General features: G+C 40.9%; 2 protein-coding genes across 3 annotated transcripts; both read right to left on the reverse strand.

Annotated features, from left to right (window-relative positions):
* Positions 1 to 1,506: 1,506 nt before the first annotated feature.
* Positions 1,507 to 15,747, reverse strand: LOC109468505 (the record flags this gene model as incomplete). Its single annotated transcript, XM_019766748.1, has 17 exons — positions 1,507 to 3,009; positions 3,600 to 3,690; positions 4,035 to 4,211; positions 4,833 to 4,942; positions 5,419 to 5,566; positions 6,276 to 6,347; positions 7,038 to 7,139; positions 7,726 to 7,886; positions 8,535 to 8,625; positions 8,941 to 9,081; positions 9,625 to 9,826; positions 10,248 to 10,346; positions 10,844 to 10,964; positions 11,501 to 11,566; positions 12,080 to 12,194; positions 12,697 to 12,906; positions 15,598 to 15,747. Coding segments are annotated over 17 exons (2,277 nt in total), but the record flags the coding sequence as incomplete, so codon positions are not given.
* Positions 15,748 to 18,057: 2,310 nt separating this feature from the next.
* Positions 18,058 to 23,742, reverse strand: LOC109468867 (thioredoxin-like protein 1). 2 transcript variants are annotated; one of them, XM_019767237.1, is made up of 9 exons: positions 23,528 to 23,742; positions 22,887 to 22,983; positions 22,072 to 22,167; positions 21,324 to 21,410; positions 20,409 to 20,601; positions 19,931 to 20,024; positions 19,572 to 19,650; positions 19,109 to 19,213; positions 18,058 to 18,326 (listed from the first exon to the last, which is right to left on the reverse strand). In XM_019767237.1, the coding sequence occupies exons 1-9, from the start codon at positions 23,623 to 23,625 to the stop codon at positions 18,297 to 18,299; spliced, it is 879 nt and encodes a 292-aa protein (XP_019622796.1). In that variant the 5' UTR covers positions 23,626 to 23,742; the 3' UTR covers positions 18,058 to 18,296. The 2 variants fall into 2 exon arrangements, with proteins under 2 accessions (XP_019622796.1, XP_019622797.1); XM_019767238.1 differs by lacking the exon at positions 22,072 to 22,167 and having other exon boundaries at positions 21,324 to 21,506.
* Positions 23,743 to 23,806: the final 64 nt, after the last annotated feature.

The raw sequence follows: 23,806 nt of genomic DNA on the forward strand, positions 1-23,806 counted from the left end.
AATCGCCTGTTTCTATCTACCAGTACCAGTAACCGTGAAGTGATATTTTCATATATACCTTGTACGGATATATACACTTGAATATTATTCTGAAATGCAGACCTTCCACACTAGAATCTTGATGACCAACACCTAAAAATAAGCAACCTAAAAATAAGAATTTGGAACATCCTTACCGTGTTCATTTATGCATATATGCTAACATGAACCAGTTATTGTCAGACTGAGAACTGTCTGTTGCCATAGAGTCGGAGGCTGTGATGACTAGTATTCATAGCGGCAAAGAATCCCTGAGCTCCTATTGGTAATTCTGGAGCTGTGAATAGTTCTCTTGAGTTAGAGGTGTATGAGGTTTTAGTTGAAAGCCACAAGCTCTCGGGGAGGAGACCCAACCAGCCCCTGACAGCGAAGACAGCCTGTGTGTTAGAGGCTGTAATGACTAGTTTCACTTAATCCCCAAAGAATCCTGAGCTTCTATTGGTAGTTCTGGGAATGGGAATGGTTCTCTTGAGTTTGAGTTGTATGCTGTAGGAAATGAGACCCAAACTGCCACAGCCAGGGAAGGGAGCTTGTGTAACACAAATTTCACACGGGTGGCTGATGTTTTCCATTTGTAGTCAGTTTGGAAACAGGCCATTACCCTGATCAGCTATGTCTACCACTCTACTGTCAGGATTGTCAACCCAGGAACATGTATATTCGATTTGGTGCGTCACGTAAGCTTTTAAGGGATTTCCACGCTTAGTGGAGTGGATTTGTAAAAAGCAAAAAGCACAGAGATGTGTCTATTGTTCAATGTCAGGCTGATCAAAGTGAGAACATATGAGCTAGTTATCGGCCTCAAAAACACGCTGAAACGATTTCCTTTGGTTAAATTGTAGAACGTAGAATTCAAAGAGCCACTTTAAATGCTATATTGTCAACGCTGTCATAGCAGGAATACATCACATATTAGAACTTGATTTGCTGCTCCAAAGAAGGGTTTAAAGGCTTTCCTCAGAGTGAATTTGTAGACGGTTATAAGCTGCATATATAGATGATAGTACTACCTTGTCAGAATTTTGAAAGCTGGGATGTATGAGTTTGATTTGCAGGTCTCGACAAGGGCTTTAGGGGGATCTTCTCACGGCGAATGTTGAAACAGTTCGATGCACAGAAATTCTTCTCTGTTATTCCGTTGCCAAGACTGTCAATAGAGGAAGACGTGAATTTGATATCCCAGTCTCCAAGAACGGTTCGAAGGATTTACTAACACGGTTCAATGCACTCAATGCATAGAGAGATGTCTAGTCTGGAGTGCTCCGTATTATTAGTAATTTCATATACAGATAGATGTCACGATACGTTTTTCATGTAGTATTTGTGGTTTGCGGTCCAAAAAATTTCAACGTCGTATTTAAACAACTATACGGAATCAAATTACATAATATACTGAAATATTATATAACATATACATTGATATATCTAAAATTGATGAAATTCTGTGAATTTTCGACTCCGAAATTGGAGCTTTGTATGTGGTTTATTGTCAGTGATGAAAAACATTTATATGCAACAATTTAATTTCTTAAAATACACTCATATGTGAAGGGTTGTTCAGTCATGTTGGCTGCTTTTTGTAAACTACAGGAGAATATTGTTGCTGTATTCACATTTCTAAAGAAAATATAACAAAGGGCAAGACTGGTACGCATTTGAGAGCATTTTAAACAGTTGCCAATAAACTTAATCAAAGTACCATTTTGAGTGGCAGAGTTGGTCATTGCTTTTTCTAAACATTATTCTTCTCTTCATGCATTTTATATATACGGTTAGCATTAGGCAGTAGATTTTGGTACAAAAAAAGGAAACAAAATTTAAAAGCAAAACAACTATCAAAGAACGTCCAGAAACGTTTGATGTCTAAGCTGAAAACTTACGAGGTTATTTGTGGTCTGATATTGGATTTGATTACCTTAAAACATGTCTAGGCCCTGTACAATACATCACATGCACTACGTACATTTACATATTGTAGCCCTGAATCAGTGGCATTTTCTACTTCCTTAGAAGGACTTAACGATTACGGATTTAAGAAAGCACGTACATTGATCATTTTAAATGTTCCACTTTCTTGGACCAGTAAAAGTGTGCATAATCATGACGAAATGTTTTAAGGGATCTTGCTATTTATCTGAAGTGCCTGTTTATTTATTTATTTCTTTAATAATTTTTTTCTATATCTTTAATGAACTTTTCCATTTACAAAATGGAAGGGGCAAAACAGGTGATCAGTGCTCACCTTTACTACTTACTTATCATCTTACCCTATGCAAGACATAACGTCATAGAGTTTTCCTTCCTTCTGTCCTTGGTCACCTTCTTTACTAATCACCAGGATTACTGAGTGAGAATTATTCACCTCTACTATTATATTTTGATGACTTCAACTAGTTATTTATGACCTATACCAGTTGCTTATGACCTCTTGTAGTTTTGTATGACCTCTACTAGGTGTTCGTGACATCTACTAGTTGTTTATGACCTCTACTAGCTATTTGTAGCTATCATGTTGATCTCTACTAGTTGCTCATTGTGTAATATCCAAGCAGATCTTTCGGTTGGGTGGCAAAAGATCGTATCCATTGGCCATCCTGTATCCATTGGCCATCCTGTGTCCATTTCGGTGGCTAATGGACACTCCTCTGGCCAATGGATAGTTGCCACAGAAAGATCTGCTTGGAGATTATCATTGTGTCCATTCTTGACATGTTGTATTGGTGTGTTTCCTACTACAAATATACACGCCCTATGCACTGGTATCACCAGTAGGAACCTCGATGGTCTCCATCTGTGTGGGGAGCCCACCCGGAACCTTTTCCTCGGTAGGAGCGGAGTTTCCACCCCCGCTGCGCGCCACGGCCGGCGCCTTGGGAGCTCCGTCAAACCCGCGATTCAGTAGGAACATCAGCCCCAGACCCAGGGCAATGGTCACGATGAGAAGGCCGATAGCCAGACCAGCCATGGCACCTACGAAACATCAACAGTTTTATGTTTAAACGTTTGATCCAACACAAAAATTCTCTCACCTAGAGCTTTCGACCAGTCACTCTAGTCTTCCTCAGTAGACTGACCCAGTGAGGCTTGTCACGTGGCTTCTTTGAAGTGTGACACTGGGTTATGTATAGTTTTATTGGGTGGGCCGGCTACTCTCTCTTCACAGCCAAGGGCTCAACTGTGATGAACTTACAATAATTATTGGATTAACCCGCGCTGCATCAGGAACATCAGCCCCAGACCCAGGCCGATAGCCAGATCAGCCATGGCACCTAGCGTTATTAAACGTGAACAGTTTCATGTTTGAAATGACAAAGAATAACTAGAAAGTAGTTAATTAGGAATAACCTGGGAACTGTGGAGCAAGATTAGATAGTTAATTGTGTGGCTGTGTGAATGATGATGAAGAACATTGGAAAATATACATACAGATGAAGAAGAAAAGGCCATGGTTAGATATAAACAGAATAACATTCAAGTATTTTAACGCTATTTTGATTGAACGTTACAGCGATGTGCTGTTATATTCGTATCAAAATATATAGTAAAAGAGCCAGCCTTACCGCCGGAAAAGCCGATGAGGTTGTCTGACTGGCTGTCAAAGATGGCGTTCTCCACGATAGTGCCCGGGGAGGCAGGCACGACCACGGTCAGCTGGGAAACGGAAGTGACGACATTCAACATCCTGAATGAAAGGTGCTATGGATAGTCATGAACCTCATGAGCTTATAGATTGTCATTGGTTACAGAATTTCAATATCAACCAATCAGGCCGTAGTATTCCCCTTTGAAGTGCTGCCATTGGTTGGAAAGGATGACGTACCACATTCTGCAGCAACATGGTGATCCTGTCAACCATGGCCATTGGTTATACAATAGCAACCAATCAGAGCAAGGCATTTCCCTTTCAAGCACGGCCATTGGTTACACAATGTCGACCAATCAGAGCAAAGTATTTTACTTTCAAGCACAACCATTGGTTACTTAGGATAACGTACCACATTCTGCAGCTGAATGGTGACCCGGAAGCTGTTGGTGTCGATGGCGTTCTTCAGCAGTGTCCTGGCCACGTCCAGTGACGTCTGCGGCTTGATGACGGCGACATTACCAGTGACAGGCGGGTTGCCTAGCAACGTGAACCTGACGGTGACGTCACTTGTACTGGTGTAGGAGAACTGTGGAAAGGAAGGCTCGTATCAACGGTTATACGAATAAATAAAGTTTGAAAAAACATAATATATGATACCAGATTCTGGACAGGTAAAATTTTGATATCGTTTGATGATGTTTTATGATTGCTGAATATATTTTTATATTAATTTGCTTATCAGCCATTTTCTAATAATTACTTCACCCTAAGGGAGTGGGGATTGTTAAGGTAAGTCTCTCTGTATGTATGTATCTGTCTGTCTGTCTCTCTCTCTCCATCTTGTGTGTGTGTCCTTGTGTGTGTGTGTGTGTGTGTGTGTGTGTGTGTGTGTGTGTGTGTGTGTGTGTGTGTGTGTGTGTGTGTGTCTGTGTGTGTGTGTTTGTCTTTTTGTGATTGTCTGTGTGTTTGACCATGGGTGTAGAGAGTTGTTCTACGATTTCTGAATGCCTTGTTTTTTAGTACTAGGACAATGTGGTTTATGTTGAGACAAAGACGGCAGGGCAAGGAGGTTAAAATCAAATTGAACTCCTTGGTCAGGTTCAAAAGTTAAAACAATTTTTTGAGATGGAGAGCAGTTTGATTGTTCCAAAAGGTAATTTACGAACTCAGATTAACGTTCATGTTAGTATGAACAGAAAGACTGTACCCCGATGTTCTGTATGCGGAGCGGAGACACCGTCATGACCCGGGCCAGCTCGTACAGGAACACGTCACGGGCCAGAGTCTCACTCAGCTGGAACGCCGCCTTGTACTCGGGCTGGGGGGGGGGAAAGAAACGGTGTTGTTGTATCCTGAACCGCGTTTCATCCAGAACCATACCAAAATAGATGCCCTGTGTGTATTGGCCGCAGTCAGAGATTCAAGCTTTTTGTGGAGTCCTGCATACATGTATTTCCAGGTGTTGTTTTAGCTATTAAGTGATTATGTCCCATGCAAATCTAAGAGGTACGCCTAAGAACAGTTGCCTAAAATAGAGATACACGTCAGGTAATGAACCGATGGGATCAAATCTCCTTGGTTTGGTTATGTTTGCCTAAAATGGTTGCCTAAATGCCAAAAGCAACAGTTACTGGCAAATCACATTTTGTACGATGTATATGACACATTTGATCTCTTTGTGGAAGCCTAATGTTTGCCTTAAGGCTAAAACATCACATGCCAAAAGCAACAACAACCTGACATTTATTGTCACTAGGAAATCAATTTTCACATATCTTTGTGGATGTTGTTACCTGGTACTTTGAACATGATGTTCATTTTGTTGGACTCTGGGAAGCACTGAGTGGTGTCAAACACCCAGATGTAGGGATGCTCCTCCACGAACTTAAAGTAGTTCCAGGTGAAGACGTTCGCCTTGTCAGCAGATGCAGAGTTGATTGGCTGTTGGGATAAAAGTAAACTTTTTTTAATTTTTTTTTTATATTCCGAAACATGCAATCACAAGACGTGGTGACGGCACACTCAAGTTTTTTCAACTTATATTAATGCTGCCACCAACACAGGGACAGTACAATACTCATTTACACCTGAGCGAAGTGAGGAAAGTCGTGTAAAGTGCCTTTCCCAAGGGCACAAGATCGGTGGCATTTCAGGACTCGAACCCGGGGCCTCTGGTTCCGAGTCGAGAACGCTGCCGCTGCGCCACACGACCCCACGAAAGTAAAAAAGTAAACTTGAAGGTAGGTAAAGGTAAAGAAATCTTTTTGAGGCCATAGGGGCAGTGGGCTGTATCGAAGGCACATATAACAGCAAATATAACCTGGGAAGAGGCTGAGGAGGCAGTAGCCGTTAGACCCAGATGGAAGCTTGCTGCCCAATGTGCCTGTTGGCACAGGAGGACCTAAGGTCTAAGGTAAGGTGTAAGGCAAAATATGGAGTCCATCCCTCTCTGTAAAGTGCCCCTCACCAAAACATAACATCTAGCCAGGAATTGAACTCGTGGCCTCTCGGTTTCGTGTCCGCAAGCTTCAATTGATGAAACAGAATAGACAGAAAACTGCTCTGAGAGGGCCTATTGATTCACTACAGCACAAATATCATTAAAAAGGTCGTTTTTTTTTTCTTCCGAAGTACGATGGCCCATACGTACATTAACCCTAATCTGCAGCTTGACTGGAACTCGCCTCTGCTCCAGTGAACCCATGTAGTGCTGATACTCCGCCTGGAGGGAAATGATAAGACATCGTTACATAACGTTCTCACAACTTAGCCTGCAGTGTTAGTTTGTCTTACTCTTACGCTTATATGAATTATCTAAAAGAGAAAGGTAACATTTGCAAAGCAAATAAATAATCATTATAATGTTTACTTTCACATAACCTAGCCTAACAAACTACTTCTCTGTTTAATCTTACTCAAACACATTCATATACATATATGGTGACCAGCCCTCCAACTCTATCTACCCTGCCATTGCTACATAATGTAATCCAACAACACAGGGTGTTTGCTACAGCAACAGTCACTGGTCCAGGTTTTTTACCTTACTTTTTTGGAGGAGAAGTAGAAGAAAAAGGAGAATAGGAAGAACAAGAAGAGGATGAGGAAGAAAAAGAGAAGAAAAAAAGAAAAGTAAGAAGGGGAGGAAAAGAAGAAGGAAAAGAAGAAAGAGAGCAAAAACAGCATATTTTCCTTTCGCGAAGGTAAACATAACAAAAGACGCTGCCTAACCGAGTAGTAGTAGTAGTTGTAGTAGTAGTAGTAGTAGTAGTAGTAGTAGTAGTAGGAAAAGGAAGTAGTAGTAGTAGTAGGAAAAGGAATAAGGTAGGGAAAGGGAGGAGAAGAAGAGGAAAAAGACGTAAAAGAGCAAAAACGGTGTATCTTCCTTCTACGAAACACAACATTGACTAACCGATGAGTAGTAGTAGGTGAATTCGCTCTGCATGGGGTTAGTCGGGGGCCAGTCTGCGCGGGCTGCCAGCCACACGTCAGTGCGCATGCCCCGGGTCATTTGCTGCAACAGAGGTCAAGACAAAACGTCAACTCCGAATGCATTGTGAAGTCAACTGATTTAATTGTTAGATTTGTTTTGAGATACTGCTGGGTAACACTTTAATTTTGTATGCACATTGATACAAATTGAACTTTCTTGTACAACATTTGTAACGGATACAATGTATGAGAGACCCAGTGTTGACGCCACACTTCAAAGAAGCCACGTGACAAGCCTCACTGGGTCAGTCTACTGACAATATATGTAACTACCAACAAAACAATAAACAATATATGTAACTACCAACACAGATGGACTTCATGTATTTATTTTTTTTATATTCCCACATGTAATCACAAGACGTAGTGACGGCACACTCAAGTTTTTTCAACTTATATTAATGCCGTCACCAACACAGGGGACAAAACAATACCCCTTTTCACATCAGCGAATTGAGGAAAGTCGTGTAAAGTGCCTTTCCCTATGGCACAAGATCGGTGGCATGTCACGACTCGAACCCGGGACCTCTTGGTTCCGAGTCGAGCACTCTGCTGCTACGCCACACGACCCCACAGGTATTTATTTAATGATAGATGCTTGAATGTACCTTGCCCTGGTAGAAGGGAGGGTACTTGTCCGTCATGAACCACTCGAACGGGTTGCGCATGCGCACGTGGTAGGGGTCGGTGAAGACGGTGTCCCAGGTCTGGTTGGAGATGGGCGTGACGCTGCAGTTTCCGGTGGTGGGGAGAATCTGGTACTCGATCCCTGGACAACACAAGTAGTACGAGATTTGAGACTTCCGTAGAGTGTTTTGAATTTGTTCGTTCATCAATTGGATTTTAACCATGGATATTTTATGTACTAGGACAAAGGCTATGCAGAGTTGAAAAATCAACCATGCAATCTTCAGTTTTCTAAATTCCTCCTATGGTCGACTACTAATTTGTGTTAGCTGCAGTGGCGGGGAATATCTGGCACTCGATCACTGGACAACACAGAAAGTAAAAGATTTAAGAGCTTCTAGAAAGATTTTCGTGTTTTGTTCCTTCGTTCGTTCATTCGTTCGTTGGATTTTTACCATGGGTATTCTATGTACTTTAATCGGGATTAGGCCAGAGGCTGATGCAGAGTTGAAAAATTGATCATGCATGCAATCCTCGGCTTTCTAAACTCTCAACCTTCAAGTCCTGTTGGCTTCTGGCCAGACCTTCAAGTCGGCCCCATTTCCTGTGTCTGACCTTTTCACCTGTTATTAATGAATCTACATGTAGAAGTATGATGTGACAAAACTGCATCATATCATTTCCCCTACATTCTTAATGACGGATCAGATTTTCAATAAAGCATTGTTCTATAGGTTATAAAGTGGCTCCGCCCCTCAGGCGTTGCCAAGAAATAAGATAACACTCAGACCTGTGTTGAAGTCCTGAATGGTTTGAACCGGGATCACGAAGTCGACCAGGAAGTCCATTCGGGACAGTTTGTAGCCGTAGTCGTACCACGTCTGGAAAAAAAGCGACAGCTCGTTAACCGCGACGGGGGCCGACATCGTCTACCAGATACCTTTGACCCAGTGTAACATGTAACTACCAACGCAGATAAACTTGCATGACAGTTCGTTGTTAAATCGTTTTAATCACAAAGATGTTTCCCACTGCAAGTTGGTGCAGTTTTCATTCTAGTTTTCATCGCTTTGCTATTTGTATAACGAATGTAGCTACAATCATTATAGTTCCTTTGTTTCCTTGTTCGCTTCGCTCACTCGGTAGTTTATTCAGCGCGGTTTAAACCATGAACCCGCTTATAGCAATCTACTTACATCATAGTATGCGATGATTGTCTCGTACCCGCCGGCGGACGGGATGTTGGTGAGGTACTCTGTCCTGACGGCGTACCGGTCAGGCAGGGGAGGGAGGGACAGGGAGAGCTTCTCATTCAGGCACAGTACGTTCTCTGGCGGCTGGAAAAAAAGGGAACTTAACAGTTTAACTACAATAATAACATTTGCAAAGTACCCTCTATCCCAAGAAACTACTACTCTATTCTTGCTCAAACGCATACATGTATGGGACCAGCCCATCCAAATCTGTCCTGCAACTTGCTACATAATGTAATCCAACACAATTGAGAGAGGGACAGCTTCTTATTCCGGCACAGAACGTTCTCTGGCGGCTGGAGCAGAAAAAGAGGAAATACAGTAAAACTAGAAAGGTAACATGTGCAAAGTAAATGTAAAATGTCTACCTCATCAAATTACTGCTGTTTATTCCTGCTCTAACACATTCATATACTAGTATACTATCGTGACCAGCTCCACCCAACTCTGCAGCTTGCTACATAATGTAACCCAACACCACAGGGTGCCTGCTACATTGCCAGTTACCATGGTGACAGCCGTCTGGTCCTGGTCATTGACCGACCTTTTTGGATTTGTTCAGAGAAGAAGACAAGAAGACCACAAAAGAGAACAAAACCTATTGACATGTTTTTTGTTCAATCTTACCTGGAATATCTTCCCATCTACGGTCAGAGCAGGTCTGAAGAAGGTGAACTCGTACTGCCTCCTGAACGCACGCCGCATGGAACAGGTGCTAGCAGTGGGGCTACATCCTTGGCCCGCCACTACCACACGCACGGGGACAGAGGGCGCTGCTGGGCCGCTGGCAGATACCCACGCTACTGGCTTACTCCAGTAGTAATCCACACTGTCGATCGTTAAAATCAAAAGAAGGAAAATTAGTTCAGCAACTGAGAAAAATATGTTCTTTCTGTGTTTACGGGGACGGGGGAGTTACAAGTTTCCACCTTTGATCCACCAATGACTATCTGGCTATCTGTTTCTTCCTCTGCCTTCTGCTAAAAAGATGAATAGCTTCCTTTCCATGGCTTGTGAAGGTAGTTGTTTTCTGACACTAAGAGCTTTTGTGTATTAGTGGTCATTAGGAAATGGTAACTGTCAGAAATTTAAAATTGGAGCTGTATATAAAAGCTGAATCGCATTAGAAGTGTCATCTCCATGCCACATTGGATAAGACACTTCCTAGTTTCAAACAGAAACATTCAAACAAAACGATCAACTAATAGTAGCTGTTACGAGTCTGCGGTGTTTTGTTCCTGTGTGCTTACTTGAAGGTAGATGACCACTTGTCGATGTAGTTACACTGTCTCCAGTGTTGAACGGGAATCCCTCGGACTGTTTCTTCTCCAATGTAAGTGATGGGCAGTCTGAAAGGTGTCCATGGACATCAGGTTAGTGAATGAATGGGCATTTCTATTCACAAAAGTCAAATACCTGCCAACGATTCGGTAGCCTTGGTACTATCCTATTTGCATGCCCGGGCTCCCATACTCGTTCCCTAAAACTACTTAGGGAGCGAGTATGGGAGCCCAGGCATACAAATATGGCGCCCAGGCTAACGATTTGGTAGTCTGGGTCATAATCATTGAAGCGCCATCTAGTGGTGAGAAAAGGTAGTAAGCTACCAAAAAGTATTTCAATTTGGCTTATATCCAGACTGAAATTGTAAAAGATACCACCTCTTTAATATGTTACGCGCACAGGGTGGCTGGACATTTATCATCCATTTGGGGTTCACATAATTATGTTCTTCCTAGTATATGAAGGACTTGTTGTACATAGTCATCCTCGCGAAATAGGCTTGAGTTTTGTTGAAATAAAAATATGGACACCAACATGGCGGCCAAACGATTGATGACCTTACCGACTGGCGTCGAACCAGAGCGCCTGGGCAGTAGAGAACATGTGCAGCGTGCCGTTCTCCAGCTTGTGTCCGACCAGGAACGTGTTCCCGTCACTCATAGACTCCGTCACACACAGCGTGTCTGGGGGATAAATAAACAAACAAACAAACAAACAAATAAACAACATTTCCTGAGAGGGGTGAAAGAGGCTATTTGCATCAGGGCCCATCACCCTTCACTTTTGGGTAGTCTACCAGATACCTTTGACCAAGTGTTGACGTCACATTTCAAAGACGCCATGTGACAAGCTTCACTGAGTCAGTCTACTGAGGAAGACCAGAGTGACTGGTCGAAAGCTCTTGGTGAGAGAACTTCATTGTGTTGGATCAAAAGTTTTAACTTTAAACAACTAAACAAAGACACAAACTAGAAATGTAACACTTGAAAATCAAATGCATAAGGTTTGCCTTCACATTTTCAAGACTAACAAACTACTACTCTGTTTATAGGAATATATATACTCAAACACATTAATATATATGGCGACCAGCCCCTCCCACTCTGTCATGCCACTTGCTACAGAATGCAACCCAACACCACAGGGTGTCTGCTAGTTACCATGGTGACCGCCGTCTGGTCTAGGTCATTGACATTAAATGTGTTTGGAGTAGACTTACTCATACACGGCCCGGGCATGGTGACGGTCTGACCGTTGACAGTCTGCTGCTGTACACAGACCACACCTGGGAAAGAAAGGGAGAACAATTGCTATCAAATGTTTTACGACAATATCAAAAGATTATGAAGTGCAATATACACTTGAGATGTAGGCCCAAAGTTTCCTTTGTTTACCTTCATATGGTTACAAACTAATGTTCTGATTATTCTTTCTCAAACACATTCACGTATATGGTGACCAGACCATTCTTCAACTTGCTACAGTATGTAATCCAACACCACAGTGTGTCTGCCACAACACCAGTTACCATGGTGACAGACGTTTGCAGCTGGTCCAGATTATTTACCTTTAAGTTATTCGTTTGGAGAAGAAGAGGAGTAATAAACAGAGCAAAAACAATATGTTTTGCATCTGCGAAGGTGAACATAAATATAACGTTACTAGCAAAAGGAATATAAGCCAACAATGCAGTACATTTATATAGCTATAATAACAAGGTTGAGATACAAAAATAGGCTTTTTCTGCCTCACATCCTGTAAATAATGACACATGTATCGTCTATCCACACTCTCGTACCCTGGATATCATAGATCTCGTTCGTCCGGTAGTTGTAGATCTGGTAACCATAGTTACCGCCCGCCATGATGCCGATCAGCCCACGGTTGTTCGTGGAGTCGAAAAACTCCCACATCTGAAGGTCAGACGTTCAAGGTCGTCAGTAAATAAAGTTCGCAAGTAAAAAAAATAACAGATGATTTTTCACGATCTTGCATTAGATTTGGTGACTGCAGGGAATTCTATCCAAAGCAAACGTATATACAGAGTGTGACTACTTTTAACAGGAATAGTAACGTTAGTCAGTACCAAGGACAGGGTTTGTTACGTCTTATGATTATCTTCACATGGTCTACACATAAAATACTGTTTATTCTTACGAAAACACAACCATATATATTATGGCCAGCCACTTCAACTTGCTACATAATGTAACCTAACACCACAGGATGCCTGTTACAAAACGAGTTACCATGGTGAAAGCCGCATGGCCCAAATCATTGACCTAATATATAATTATTTGTTTAGAGAAAAAGAACAGTAAAAAAAGTAAAAAAAAAAGAACAGAATGAGCAAAAACAGTACTTTTCATTTGCTGTGTACTCGAGAAAGCAAGAAAGTATAAAGAAGAGTCTTACTTCTATTGTTTTCTTGGGTTGTCCATCCACAGCTTCAATGGTGATCTCTATTCTTGTCTCGAAGTCTTTGGGAATGGTGGGGAGGGGGACGGTGGTGTTGGGACCAGGACTACAGACATTCTGATCCGGCCATCCATTCAGCTGACCAAGTACGTATGTACACTGGACAACAGCCGCCAGGAAGAGGAGCGTTCTTCTCATCTTGTGTACCTGTAACGTGAAAATTGTGATATTTTTTCTCATTGGCACTACTAAACAGGAATCCCTGAAAAGTATTTTGGCGAATTTATAGGTACAACGAAAGGGAAGATCTGACTCTTTTATTGTCAGAGATCTGACTCTTTTATTGTAAGAATCACGAAAGACTTACAAAACGCAGAGTAATCTTTGTCAATGTGCAATCTTATTGTAAGCCCATGTGTATTGCATTGTAATTTTTAATTATGCAAATGTCAATATGCTTTTCATCTATCTGTAAAATTTCAACGCAATTCAGTTGTGCCTAAAGACATTCAGCACGTCTGCAAAGTTGATTTTAAATAAAGATTTTATTTGATTTTATTTGATTTGGTTTGATTTGACGTACTTGCAATGGGCCTGGTTGTGTTGTTATCCGAGTAATTTACCAGCCTGATCAACCTGCTCACATATGTACCAAAAATCTGTTTGCTTAACCAACACAGTCACTCCGAACTAAACAAATATTCACGCCTACCGGGCAGGGTTTAATCACCAAGCAGATTTTTAAATTGGTGACTGCAAAGACAGCATCAAATTGGCCAGGCTGTATCCACTTCGCCATCAAAGACTTTTAGCAGATCTTCAGTGGCGAAATTGTAACTGTCTGGCCAATTTGATGCTGTCTTTGCAGCCACCAAAAGATCTGCTTGGAGATTAAGCAGCTGCAGAGATATCTATGAGTAAATACACCGCGCACATTCCCTGCCTATGACTACAAATTACACGAACTTTGAACACTTGTTATAGAACACTGCGTGTGTTTACAAGTGGGGGGGGGGGGGTCGCGGGGGATGTGGTGATCGCACTACCATCTACTGATTTGTTTCAATGATTGAACAACTGGCGTGTCTCTAAACCTTGTATTTTTCAGACATCGTGAAACACTGGTATTTAATTACAAATACAACTATAACTGTACTGTTCTTGGCTGTAAACTAGCAGTAGATTAACTCTAAACTACAGTTGACAGACCAAATCAGTGTATGTCTCTGTACAATTCAATCCATCGTCGTTTGTATCTCGTTGAGTCTCTAAGATATTTTAATCAGTACGTGAGACTCAAGTCTGATGTTGTGACTAAGATACAGTTGAATTCAAAACCTATACATTTATTGTGTATTCTGTCGTTTGTATCAAGGAGGTCACCATTGGTTATGCAATAGCGTTGTACAAAAATCATTAAGTATTGTTTCCGAGCGACTGAACTATAGGGCAATGTGACTAACATCAGTGATTATGAAGGAGTCATAAAGAATCAGTGTTGTTTCTAAATATGTTCAGATCAAAGGCTTCTCCTTGTGATTAAGTCATAGATTTACGATTAACGCAGACATTGAGATGACAAACGCATGATCACAAGACACTCCATGTCTAAATTAACGGCAATGCTTTGGATTAATTCAAAGCACTTCTTTTTTAAGATATTTTCTGGGTTCGCCGATAAAAAGTGCCAAGGTCAGCGGTTATATAAACGCCCTTATCGATAACCAGTCGTGGCGGGGGGACCAAACGGCACGACAAACACAAACTTTGGACCTCGGTCCACAAAACGCAGGCAACAAAATGGTAATCTCCAAGCAGATCTTTTGGTGGCTGCAAGAGAGTATCAAATTTGCAAGACAGTATCGAATTCGCAGGGCATTATCATATTTGCCACCTGAACTCGGTGTCGAAATAAAGAAAAGATAGCAGTACTAAAATAAAGCCCGATAAAAACGCCTAAAACACGTCAAAATTGGCCAAAGTCTAAACCTTAGCTTGGAGAGTAACAAAATGGCGGCGCCCGTCCTTTTACGAAATCTGATTTAGAATCAGTCCTACTGTAGCCTAAAATGATCGACAGCATCCTCTCTGCTGATGTCTAACCTTATCCAAACGTGGTCATAGTCACTCCACATACATCCAAGATTATGAGTGAATAGATCCACATAGTCTGACCAAGGAGGTAAGAAAAGGGTCATGGTCTGACCAGTTTTCCGTTGGCAACCAGAGATTTTGCATGTTTTCTTGCTCCTTATACATGGTGTCAGCGGTGGGATTCTGGGAGTATTTTAAATACTGAGCAATGCAAGCGCTTGTTATGTCCTTACGTTTAGGGCCAAGTAATAGTTACGTAAACTTTAAATACGTTAAGAGGCGACCAATCATTTAGAGTGGGCGATTTAATGATCACGTGACCAATCTGAGGTACCATAAGATTGTAAAATGCGCATACGTCGTACAAAATAAAGATAGCAAAATGTTAAAGTTAAAGACTATAACTTTTAGCGAACTGCTGAAGTGAAAGAATTCTTACTGTATGCACGCGTTGTGGATTCTATGGTACTCTAAGATTGAAAGATATCAGTATTGACATACTTCTGTCTCTAGTACAAAGTAACAAAATTCACGAGGGAATATTAACTGTATCATTTGCTTAATAGTCACATGCATGTAGTTCTTTGTAAACACTTAGCAACAAGTTTGCAACAGTGCACCTGCCATCAAGGGTATTGTGATACAAAACCATTTCGCTACATTGTTCTAAAATGTTGACCGATGCATTGCCTTAAACCAACCAAATGGCAAACAGTGCAAATTTGCGAAGCACGAGCGAAACAATTGACAAATAAAAGCCTTTACGTGCTAAAAACCTTATACTAAAGAAGAGAACAGACTCACCCTTATATTGCACGTTCCTTGGAGTAGTTTTGCGCAGTTGGGGCTCCAGAAAGTTCTAGCAGAACAAGATGGCGGCCATGGATTGTAGAAGAAAAAGCATGTGACGGCGCAGCGCAGGGGTGTGCCACGGGATGACCCGACCAAGGTACGTCACAAGAACGGGTTAATCATCGACCTTTCTAGATAACTCACTGATAAATAAACTGATGTGTGAGTTTGCCTCCTTTTTACGTGTTTTGCTACTATTATTACCTTTTTATTGCTTCTTTTTCAAGAGTATTCATGGGACAAATCATTGCTTTGGTAAAAAAAAATTCAACATACTTTAAGGCATACAAAAGGATGATAACAAACCAGCCAAAACAAGTTGAACAGCCGTAAATCTATCTAAATCAGAGATCGAGCGACTGATTTTGGTTAAGGGTTGGTCCAAATAAGTTTTAGAGAAATCATACAAGTCAGCTTACTATGCAGATTCTGCCACCAGAATGACAAAAAATATTGACCAATCAAAAACATGCCACAAACTATATGTGTCAGTGATATGAAGCCTTCCATGTAACAACTAGTACTAGCCAAGTGACCAGTAGCCATGCTGTACTAATCGCAATTATATGTTTTTCAATCAACTTATGTACCATAGACAATATCTAGACCCCCTAAAACTAAAAGAAGTTTGCTACTCGGTTGCTAAGGGAAACGGCGGTATGTCCAACTATGTGCACGGCCGGACTTCGGTACTACAAACACTGGGGACTGAATGTACGGTCACAAACAAGCGACTAAACCGAGCTCACCGCTATACAGCACTTTGTATGAAATAACTATCCAACTACAGAATCCTTCAGTCATTAACAAAAAGTAGTGGATGCTACCTGAAACGTCTGACAGTTTTTTTAAAATCTAGCCTGTTGCTTGAGTAACTGCGCTCTTGTGTGTCTCATTAACTGGATGTCTAACCTTTATCGACATAATGTGTACAGATTATACATATTGTTATGCAAGGAACTGCTACTGGCCTTTTACAGGTAAAGAAAACCCAGGCCTTTATGTCCACTTTGTTTCTAAAAACTACTATAGTAAAAGATATATCTATTTTATGTTGATAAAGAACCATTTCTATTATAAAACGGTTGCCTTATACAGCTATCAAAATTAGATTTGAGTGACCCTTGATTCAATACTTGTAACTGGAATTTGATGCAAAATTCTATACAACAAACGTTTACATTTTTCATTATCTACAAAAATCATTGAACGATCTGTCAAACCTTTGGTCTCTGTGGTCGAAGCTTGTATTGGAAAGTTATGTTAAAATTTTTGTTTGTATGGGGGAGGGGGTGGCTAGTACTTACTCACCATTTACTTTTAGCTACTCTGTATATAGACCAACTAAGGATTACCATTTAAAATAAAAAGTGACTACTAGTACATTGTATTATTGTTGTCCACAAGGTTATCGACAAGGATAAAAAGTAGCAGAATCATTTATTTTCCTTTTCATTAAATCACAGATTCATTTGTGATGAGCGCAACTTTTCAAAGTATTGTAACTGCCTACATTGTACCTAGCAACAGTGCATGATGTCTATATACTAAATGTGCATATTAACATTCTACTACAGCAATGAATGTAGTCCCTTGACCCCAATGTAATCAGATGTTTAAAACTGAATATCTTTTGCATATATTGACACTGTCACAGCTACACCTTTGATGCACTTTTAACCCTTCTTCTTCTGCCTAACCCCGTAACTAATACAATCCTGGTGCCAAAAGCCTGTCTTGGGAAGGAGATGGTTAAACATTGCAGAAGAACATCACAATACACTTGTATGGAACCAGAGCCCCAGAATACCATGATAAACTTAAAGTCATCATAAATAACATTCATGCAAAAATTATGATCATGAAACCAGATAGTGTTGAGTGAGTGAGTGAATGATTATGTAGTGATGAAAATAAAGACCTCATTCAGCAAAAATCATCTGTTACATGTAGCTTGGTCTGTATTTGAATGTTGATATAATTCTACTTTCTTATCCTATTGTCTTATCCTCTTTATAACTTGTCCCAGTAGCTTAAAGAATAAAACCACTTTCAAAAACCAATGAAAAGTTATGAGGGTAAGTATACTTTGTTGTTATCTATCATCCCCCCCCCCCAAATACGAATCCTTATTGACACCACCCTTGTACATTGTACTTTAATTCTGAAGGCTTTAAAATGCTGTGGTAAGACACAGCGAGTAGTGTCACAGGATCACTAAACCTTGTATGGCTGTGTTTAGAGTTAAAACTTTCGATCCAACACAAAAAAATTCACCTAGAGCTTTCCAGCCAGTCACTCTGGTCTTCCTCAGTAGACTGACCCAGTGAGGCCAGTGTTGATGTCACACTTCAAAGAAGCCTAGTGACAGGCTTCACTGGGTCAGTCTACTGAGGAAGACCAGAATGGTCGAAAGCTCTAGGTGAGAGAACTTTTTGTGTTGGATCAAAAGTTTTAACTCTAAACATGTAACTACCAACACAGATGAACTTTCATGATAGTACTTGTATGGCTGTGTTTTGATGATATTACCGGTACTCAAAATGTATTGGACCTCCCCTACGATTTGTACATGTAGAATACAGTTGTGTAAGTTCAGAAGTTAGATTCTCCTAAACTTCTGTGAAATTGAATGAATCTATGCAGCAATGTCAATGGCTCTCCCCCTTCTTGCCTGCAACCTGAAAAAAGCACAGTAGAACAGTGAATAAAATTTCATGTCTAAATCCACTGAGAAAGATACACAGGTAAAGAATGTAGTCTGTTGATTATATACATTATATACATGCACATGCAGAGGTCTTTCAAAGGTAGGCTATATACTTCAATCAAATTTTATAACTGCAATATCTGTGTTTGGCTGATTGTTGGTTTACGTTTTTTAAGCTGAAGTTTTTAGAACCAGTTTTGTACATGTACAGTACAACATACAAGCTGCAAAAGAGCAGACTGTAAGGTTTGATCCACTCACTACAGAGTAGACCCTAGTCTTGGGGTAAGTGTGGTGGTATCTTTAACGTGCTTGAGGTGTCTATTCTCAAACATGAGACCTGTTTTTATGTCCTAGCCTGGAGTCCAGCCTTGCTAACTTTAGTCTGCTCCTCAAGATCTGTTACCCCGCTGGCTATTCATATTATATATTACTATTGTAGGCGGGGAGCAGATCTTGGGGAGTGGACTAAAGCTAACAAGGCGGACTCCAGGCTATTTATGTCTCATGTGACAAGATGTCCCTAAATGAAGCTAGGTACTCAATTTCACCTGAGGAAGTAGATGCAAAGTGCCTTTCTCATGGGCACAACATTGAGGTCTGCCAGGGATTCGAACCCAGAACCTTCAGATTCTAAGTCATCAACCCTTTCCACCTTTTCCCTTTGTGGCAACATACAGGTTACAGAGACAGACATACACCAAGGAGATTTAAAATCAAATTTTGAACCTCCTTACATACACAGATACCAACCCTTTTGAATTCCGTCATGTTGGTAGCTGATACGGGTGTTCCGATGAAACCTAGGTAGTTCACTACTGTTGTCTCCTCCTCTCCCTGGTTGTCTTTTACAAATATCTGTGGATTCACAAAGATAATTTATACAGTTAACAATGGCACTATAATCATTGTTCAAAGGTTAGGTGTAACAAGACATTTGGTGAAATGTAGCGAGCCAGTAGAAGCTGGTGTGTTACGTCGAAGTGTGCACTGGTTATACGGAAATGTGGTTATACCTGTGTTATACCGGCTATGCAGATACAGATACAGATATCATTATCAAATAAGCTCATTTTTAAGTCTTTAAAATTGTTTAAAACAGGCAAGAGATTTAAAACTTATTGGCCTAGGGCAGGATTGGTAAAATGAGAGCATTGGACCCTGTTGACTGACTAAACTTCTATTCAGGATCCAATGTTTTCCTTGAGTGACTTACAGTAACATTCTGTATGTTCTGGAACTTCACATATCGGAGGTTGATGACGGCATCTTCTTTCACATCATCTGCTGTTAACCTGTGAAAACAGAACATTACTTTAAAAAATCTTGTTCCTTTGTATAAAAAATTATGCATTTAAAGTTTACTATCATGAAATTTCATCTGCATTGGCTAAGTTACATGTTTAAAGTTAAAACTATTGATCCAGGTGAGAAAACCCATCTTGTGTTGGATGAAAGATTTAAATTTTTTCTGTTTTTTAAAAGACAAATAAAGAAATTGTAGAAACAAAGTTCAGAAGTACATGTAGTACGTTTTACTAAAAAGATCTAGTTTTATGAAATGTTTGTACTCACTCAAACTGTTGAACAGCGTCATTTCTCTCAGCGGCATCAAAGTCTGGTGTGGCCGGCTGGTTGATAAACACCTTCACTGTTTTTGGTGCCTGGCCTAGTTTGGGTACAAGAGGAGTTTATGAGTCAGAAAAAAGAACTGGATGTGAACATAAACAAAAGCATGTTTGTGTTGTTGAGTTGAATGATTATGTTTACTGAAGAGAACATTGTTTTTGCTCAGTTTCTTCTTCTTCTCCAAACAAATAAGGTCAAGAACCTGAACCAGACGTCTGTCACCATGGTAACTGGTGTTGAGTTACATCATGTTGCAATTTTATAGGATTAGGGATTGAGACTCCTGTCACCATATATGAATGTGTTTGAGTAAGAATAACAGAGCAGACCATATGCGAAGGTAAACATTATGCATTTGCTTTGCAAATGTTACCTTTCTAGTTAGAGTATAAAGAAACACATAAGTACTATGACTATGACCCACCGTTATCAGGCCCCTGGATCTTGAGAGAGTGCAGCTTGACAGGCTGGTTGAAGGAGACAGTCATGATGAGCTGCTCATCACAGTCTGACTCCAGGTACTGTCCACCCTTGTCCAGACAGTGGCCGAACGGATGGTCATCACTGTCGTTTAGACACTCACAGCCTGACTTCATGATCATAGAGTTCAGGTTCATCTGTGGAAAAAAGATAAGAGATGCATGGAAAACAAAAAAAATGGGAAAGATTTGCGAAGCAAACACATAATGTTTACTTTTGCATATGGTCACTCAAACTCCTGAAGTTAAAGTAAATTTAAACTTAAATTTGAGTTACCAAAGTACTTCCGAAAATAATTTCACATCAGGTTGGTAGAACATAGGATATTGGGATTTTTTTTATACACAAACAGTGGCGACAAGCAGAACTCCAGTCAGAAGCTCTGAGGAAGGTGTCTGATACTAAGTGATAGACATCGAAACATAAGCAAGGTAGGAAGAGTACCTGGTTAAGAAAATCTCAATACCTCACCAAAGTACTGTAGAGAAGCATCGGTGATGGTTAGACATCCACTGGTAATACGATACGCCAAAAAGCAGTAACTCAAGCAACTGGATATGATTTTGGAAACGTCTGACCATTTCCAAAATCATATCCAGTAGCATGTCGGCAGAACGTACTGCGCCTGCGCAGAACCCTGATTTTACGCGGTTTTCGTTGGATATTTGGTAAACATTGCATCAGAATTTTGCCTGTTGCAGAGGATATGTTTTCCAACATAACATTTGGAAACTACAGACGGAGTGTTAACCTTATATGCACAAATACAATCTTATATGAGACGTTCTGCCGACGTGCTATATCCAGTTGCTTGAGTTACTGCTTTTTGGCATACTGTACAGTGTAGAGAAGAACTGACCTGTCCAGGCACCCCAACCCCGCCTGACCCCTCCTGTCCCTCCTCCTCCTCGTCTCCCATCCACTTCTTTACCTTCTCCTCCAGCTGGTTCTGGTCGGCTCCCTGCAGCTGGTCAACTTTCGTCTTGTTACGGAAGAACAGGAAGGTTGGCATTGCTCGGACGCCATTACTGGATGCAGTTTGCTGGAAGACAGGTAGAGCAAATCAAATTATTTTCTTTATCTTTTATCTATTTGTCTATCATCTTGTTAGTTTAGGGGTATAGTTGGTTAGCTCCCTGCAGCTGGTCAACCTTTGTCTTGTTACGGAAGAACAGGAACGTCGGCATCGGACGCCATTACTCGATGCTGTTTGCTACAGGGATAAAAAGAGTGAGTCACATTAGAGTGTTTATTATTACTAGTTGGTTAGCTCCCTGCAGCTGGTCAACCTTCGTCTTGTTACGGAAGAACAGGAACGTCGGCATCGCACGGACGCCATTGCTTGACGCCGTTTGCTGGAAAAGTAAATCAAATTATTTTCTTTATCTATTAATTATCTATTTGTTTATTGTCTTATTACTCTAGTGGCATAGTTGGTCTGCCCCCTGCAGCTGGTCAACCTTCGTCTTGTTACGGAAGAACAGGAACGTCGGCATCGCACGGACGCCATTGCTTGATGCCGTTTGCTGGGAGACAGGAAGAGTAAATCAAATTATTTTCTTTATCTATTAATCATCTATTTGTTTATTGTCTTATTATTCCAGCTGGTTCTGATCTGCCCCCTGCAGCTGGTCAACTTTCGTCTTGTTACGGAAGAACAGGAAGGTTGGCATCGCACGCACACCATTACTGGACGCCGTTTGCTAAACAGAGAAGGAATTTACATCAAATTATTCAAAGTATTTCTATAATAATTTCTATGTCTATAATTATATAATTCTATGTCTGGTCCAACTTTTGTCTTGTTACGGAAGAACAGGAACGTCGGCATCGCACGGACGCCATTACTCGATGCTGTTTGCTGCAGTGATAAAAAGAGTAAGTCACATTATTTCTATTAAGCTCAAAGTGTTTAATATCACTCTAGCGGCATAGTAGGTTTTGGTCTGCCCCCTGCAGCTGGTCAACTTTCGTCTTGTTACGGAAGAACAGGAACGTCGGCATCGCACTGACGCCATTACTTGATGCTGTTTGCTAGAAAATAAGTAAATCACATTGAGTCATCATTGGCAGCCTAGTGATCACATTGAGTAAAGGGCTTGAAATACTGGGTGCATGTGTTACCTTTGGGACTTGACAGCTATTTCCTCACTTGATTTACGAGAAAATCATGACCTAGTTTTGGTTGGAGATACATGTCCTTTTTGAGGTCCCGAGCCACATCTTAAGCATATATAAGAATCCACTACACTTAGTACTTCTTCCCAGGGAGAATGGTTCAAACCTTAACAGTCACGTCTTAGGCAGCTTGTACTAGTACCTTTGCACATTCATTGTGTACAAACTTACTACTGTTTAAATGTAATGCCTACAGGCAGTTTACTGGATATGCAAAGCAAACAAGTCTTTGTTTCATACATACCTGGCACTGGTCCACGTTCACCTTCACAAACACGACTGTCGGGTACCGAAGGCTCAGCTGGTTGAAGAAGGGAGCAATCCTCTGGCACGGGCCACACCTGGACATATCAAACAAAACAATATATATACAGGGCTTGTTATTTTTTTATTTTGAGGCAGCTGCCTTCAACTAGCTGAAGATTCTGCTGCCTTTTTGTGGCTAATACGGAGCCTCTAATACGAGATGAGGTTCGCCAGGCCTCCATCCAGGAAATTATTAATTGGTGTTACGTGCCCTTGCCAAGGGCACAAGATGAGGGGAACAAACCTTACAGTACGGTTTGTACATACTGCAAGTTTTAACTTTTACATACTACATTTGTACATATACAACGTTGTACATGATACATGCTATATTCCGGTATGTGCTACCACAAAGTGCTCTACAACAAGAATTCGTATTAAAAAAAAACTTTAAGTATCTTAATCCACCAAAAGGCCAATCCTACCAAACACTTCTGACAAAATATACATAACACGGTTATGACATGAATATGAGAGAATTCATAGGAAGATACGATTCCTGAAATAATTATTTTATGCAACGTCACTACTAAAGCGACTGTGTTTCCGCCATCTCATGGTGCCCCCCTCCCCACTTACCAGTCGGCATAAAAATCCACCACCACCAATTTCGTGCCTGCGTTCGTCAGTTCCACCTGAAACTGGGCGTCTTCCGTCACAACTCGCACGTTCGACATCTTGGTAAGATATTCTGAGGAAAAATTCGGCCGAAAAACACACGATATACGAGAAAAGTCGTCAGATTATCAGTCAGACAGCGCCAAACATGAATCAAACGACAGCCGGATATGATTTGGAATGGTCCACTCACCAAAATAGGGGTGATGATAACTTTCTAATTTCGCGAAATAAAACTGT

The sequence above is a fragment of the Branchiostoma belcheri genome, unplaced genomic scaffold (assembly GCF_001625305.1).
Source record: "Branchiostoma belcheri isolate BF01 breed outbred unplaced genomic scaffold, Haploidv18h27 scaffold2, whole genome shotgun sequence".
In the NCBI taxonomy this organism is placed as follows: domain Eukaryota; kingdom Metazoa; phylum Chordata; class Leptocardii; order Amphioxiformes; family Branchiostomatidae; genus Branchiostoma; species Branchiostoma belcheri.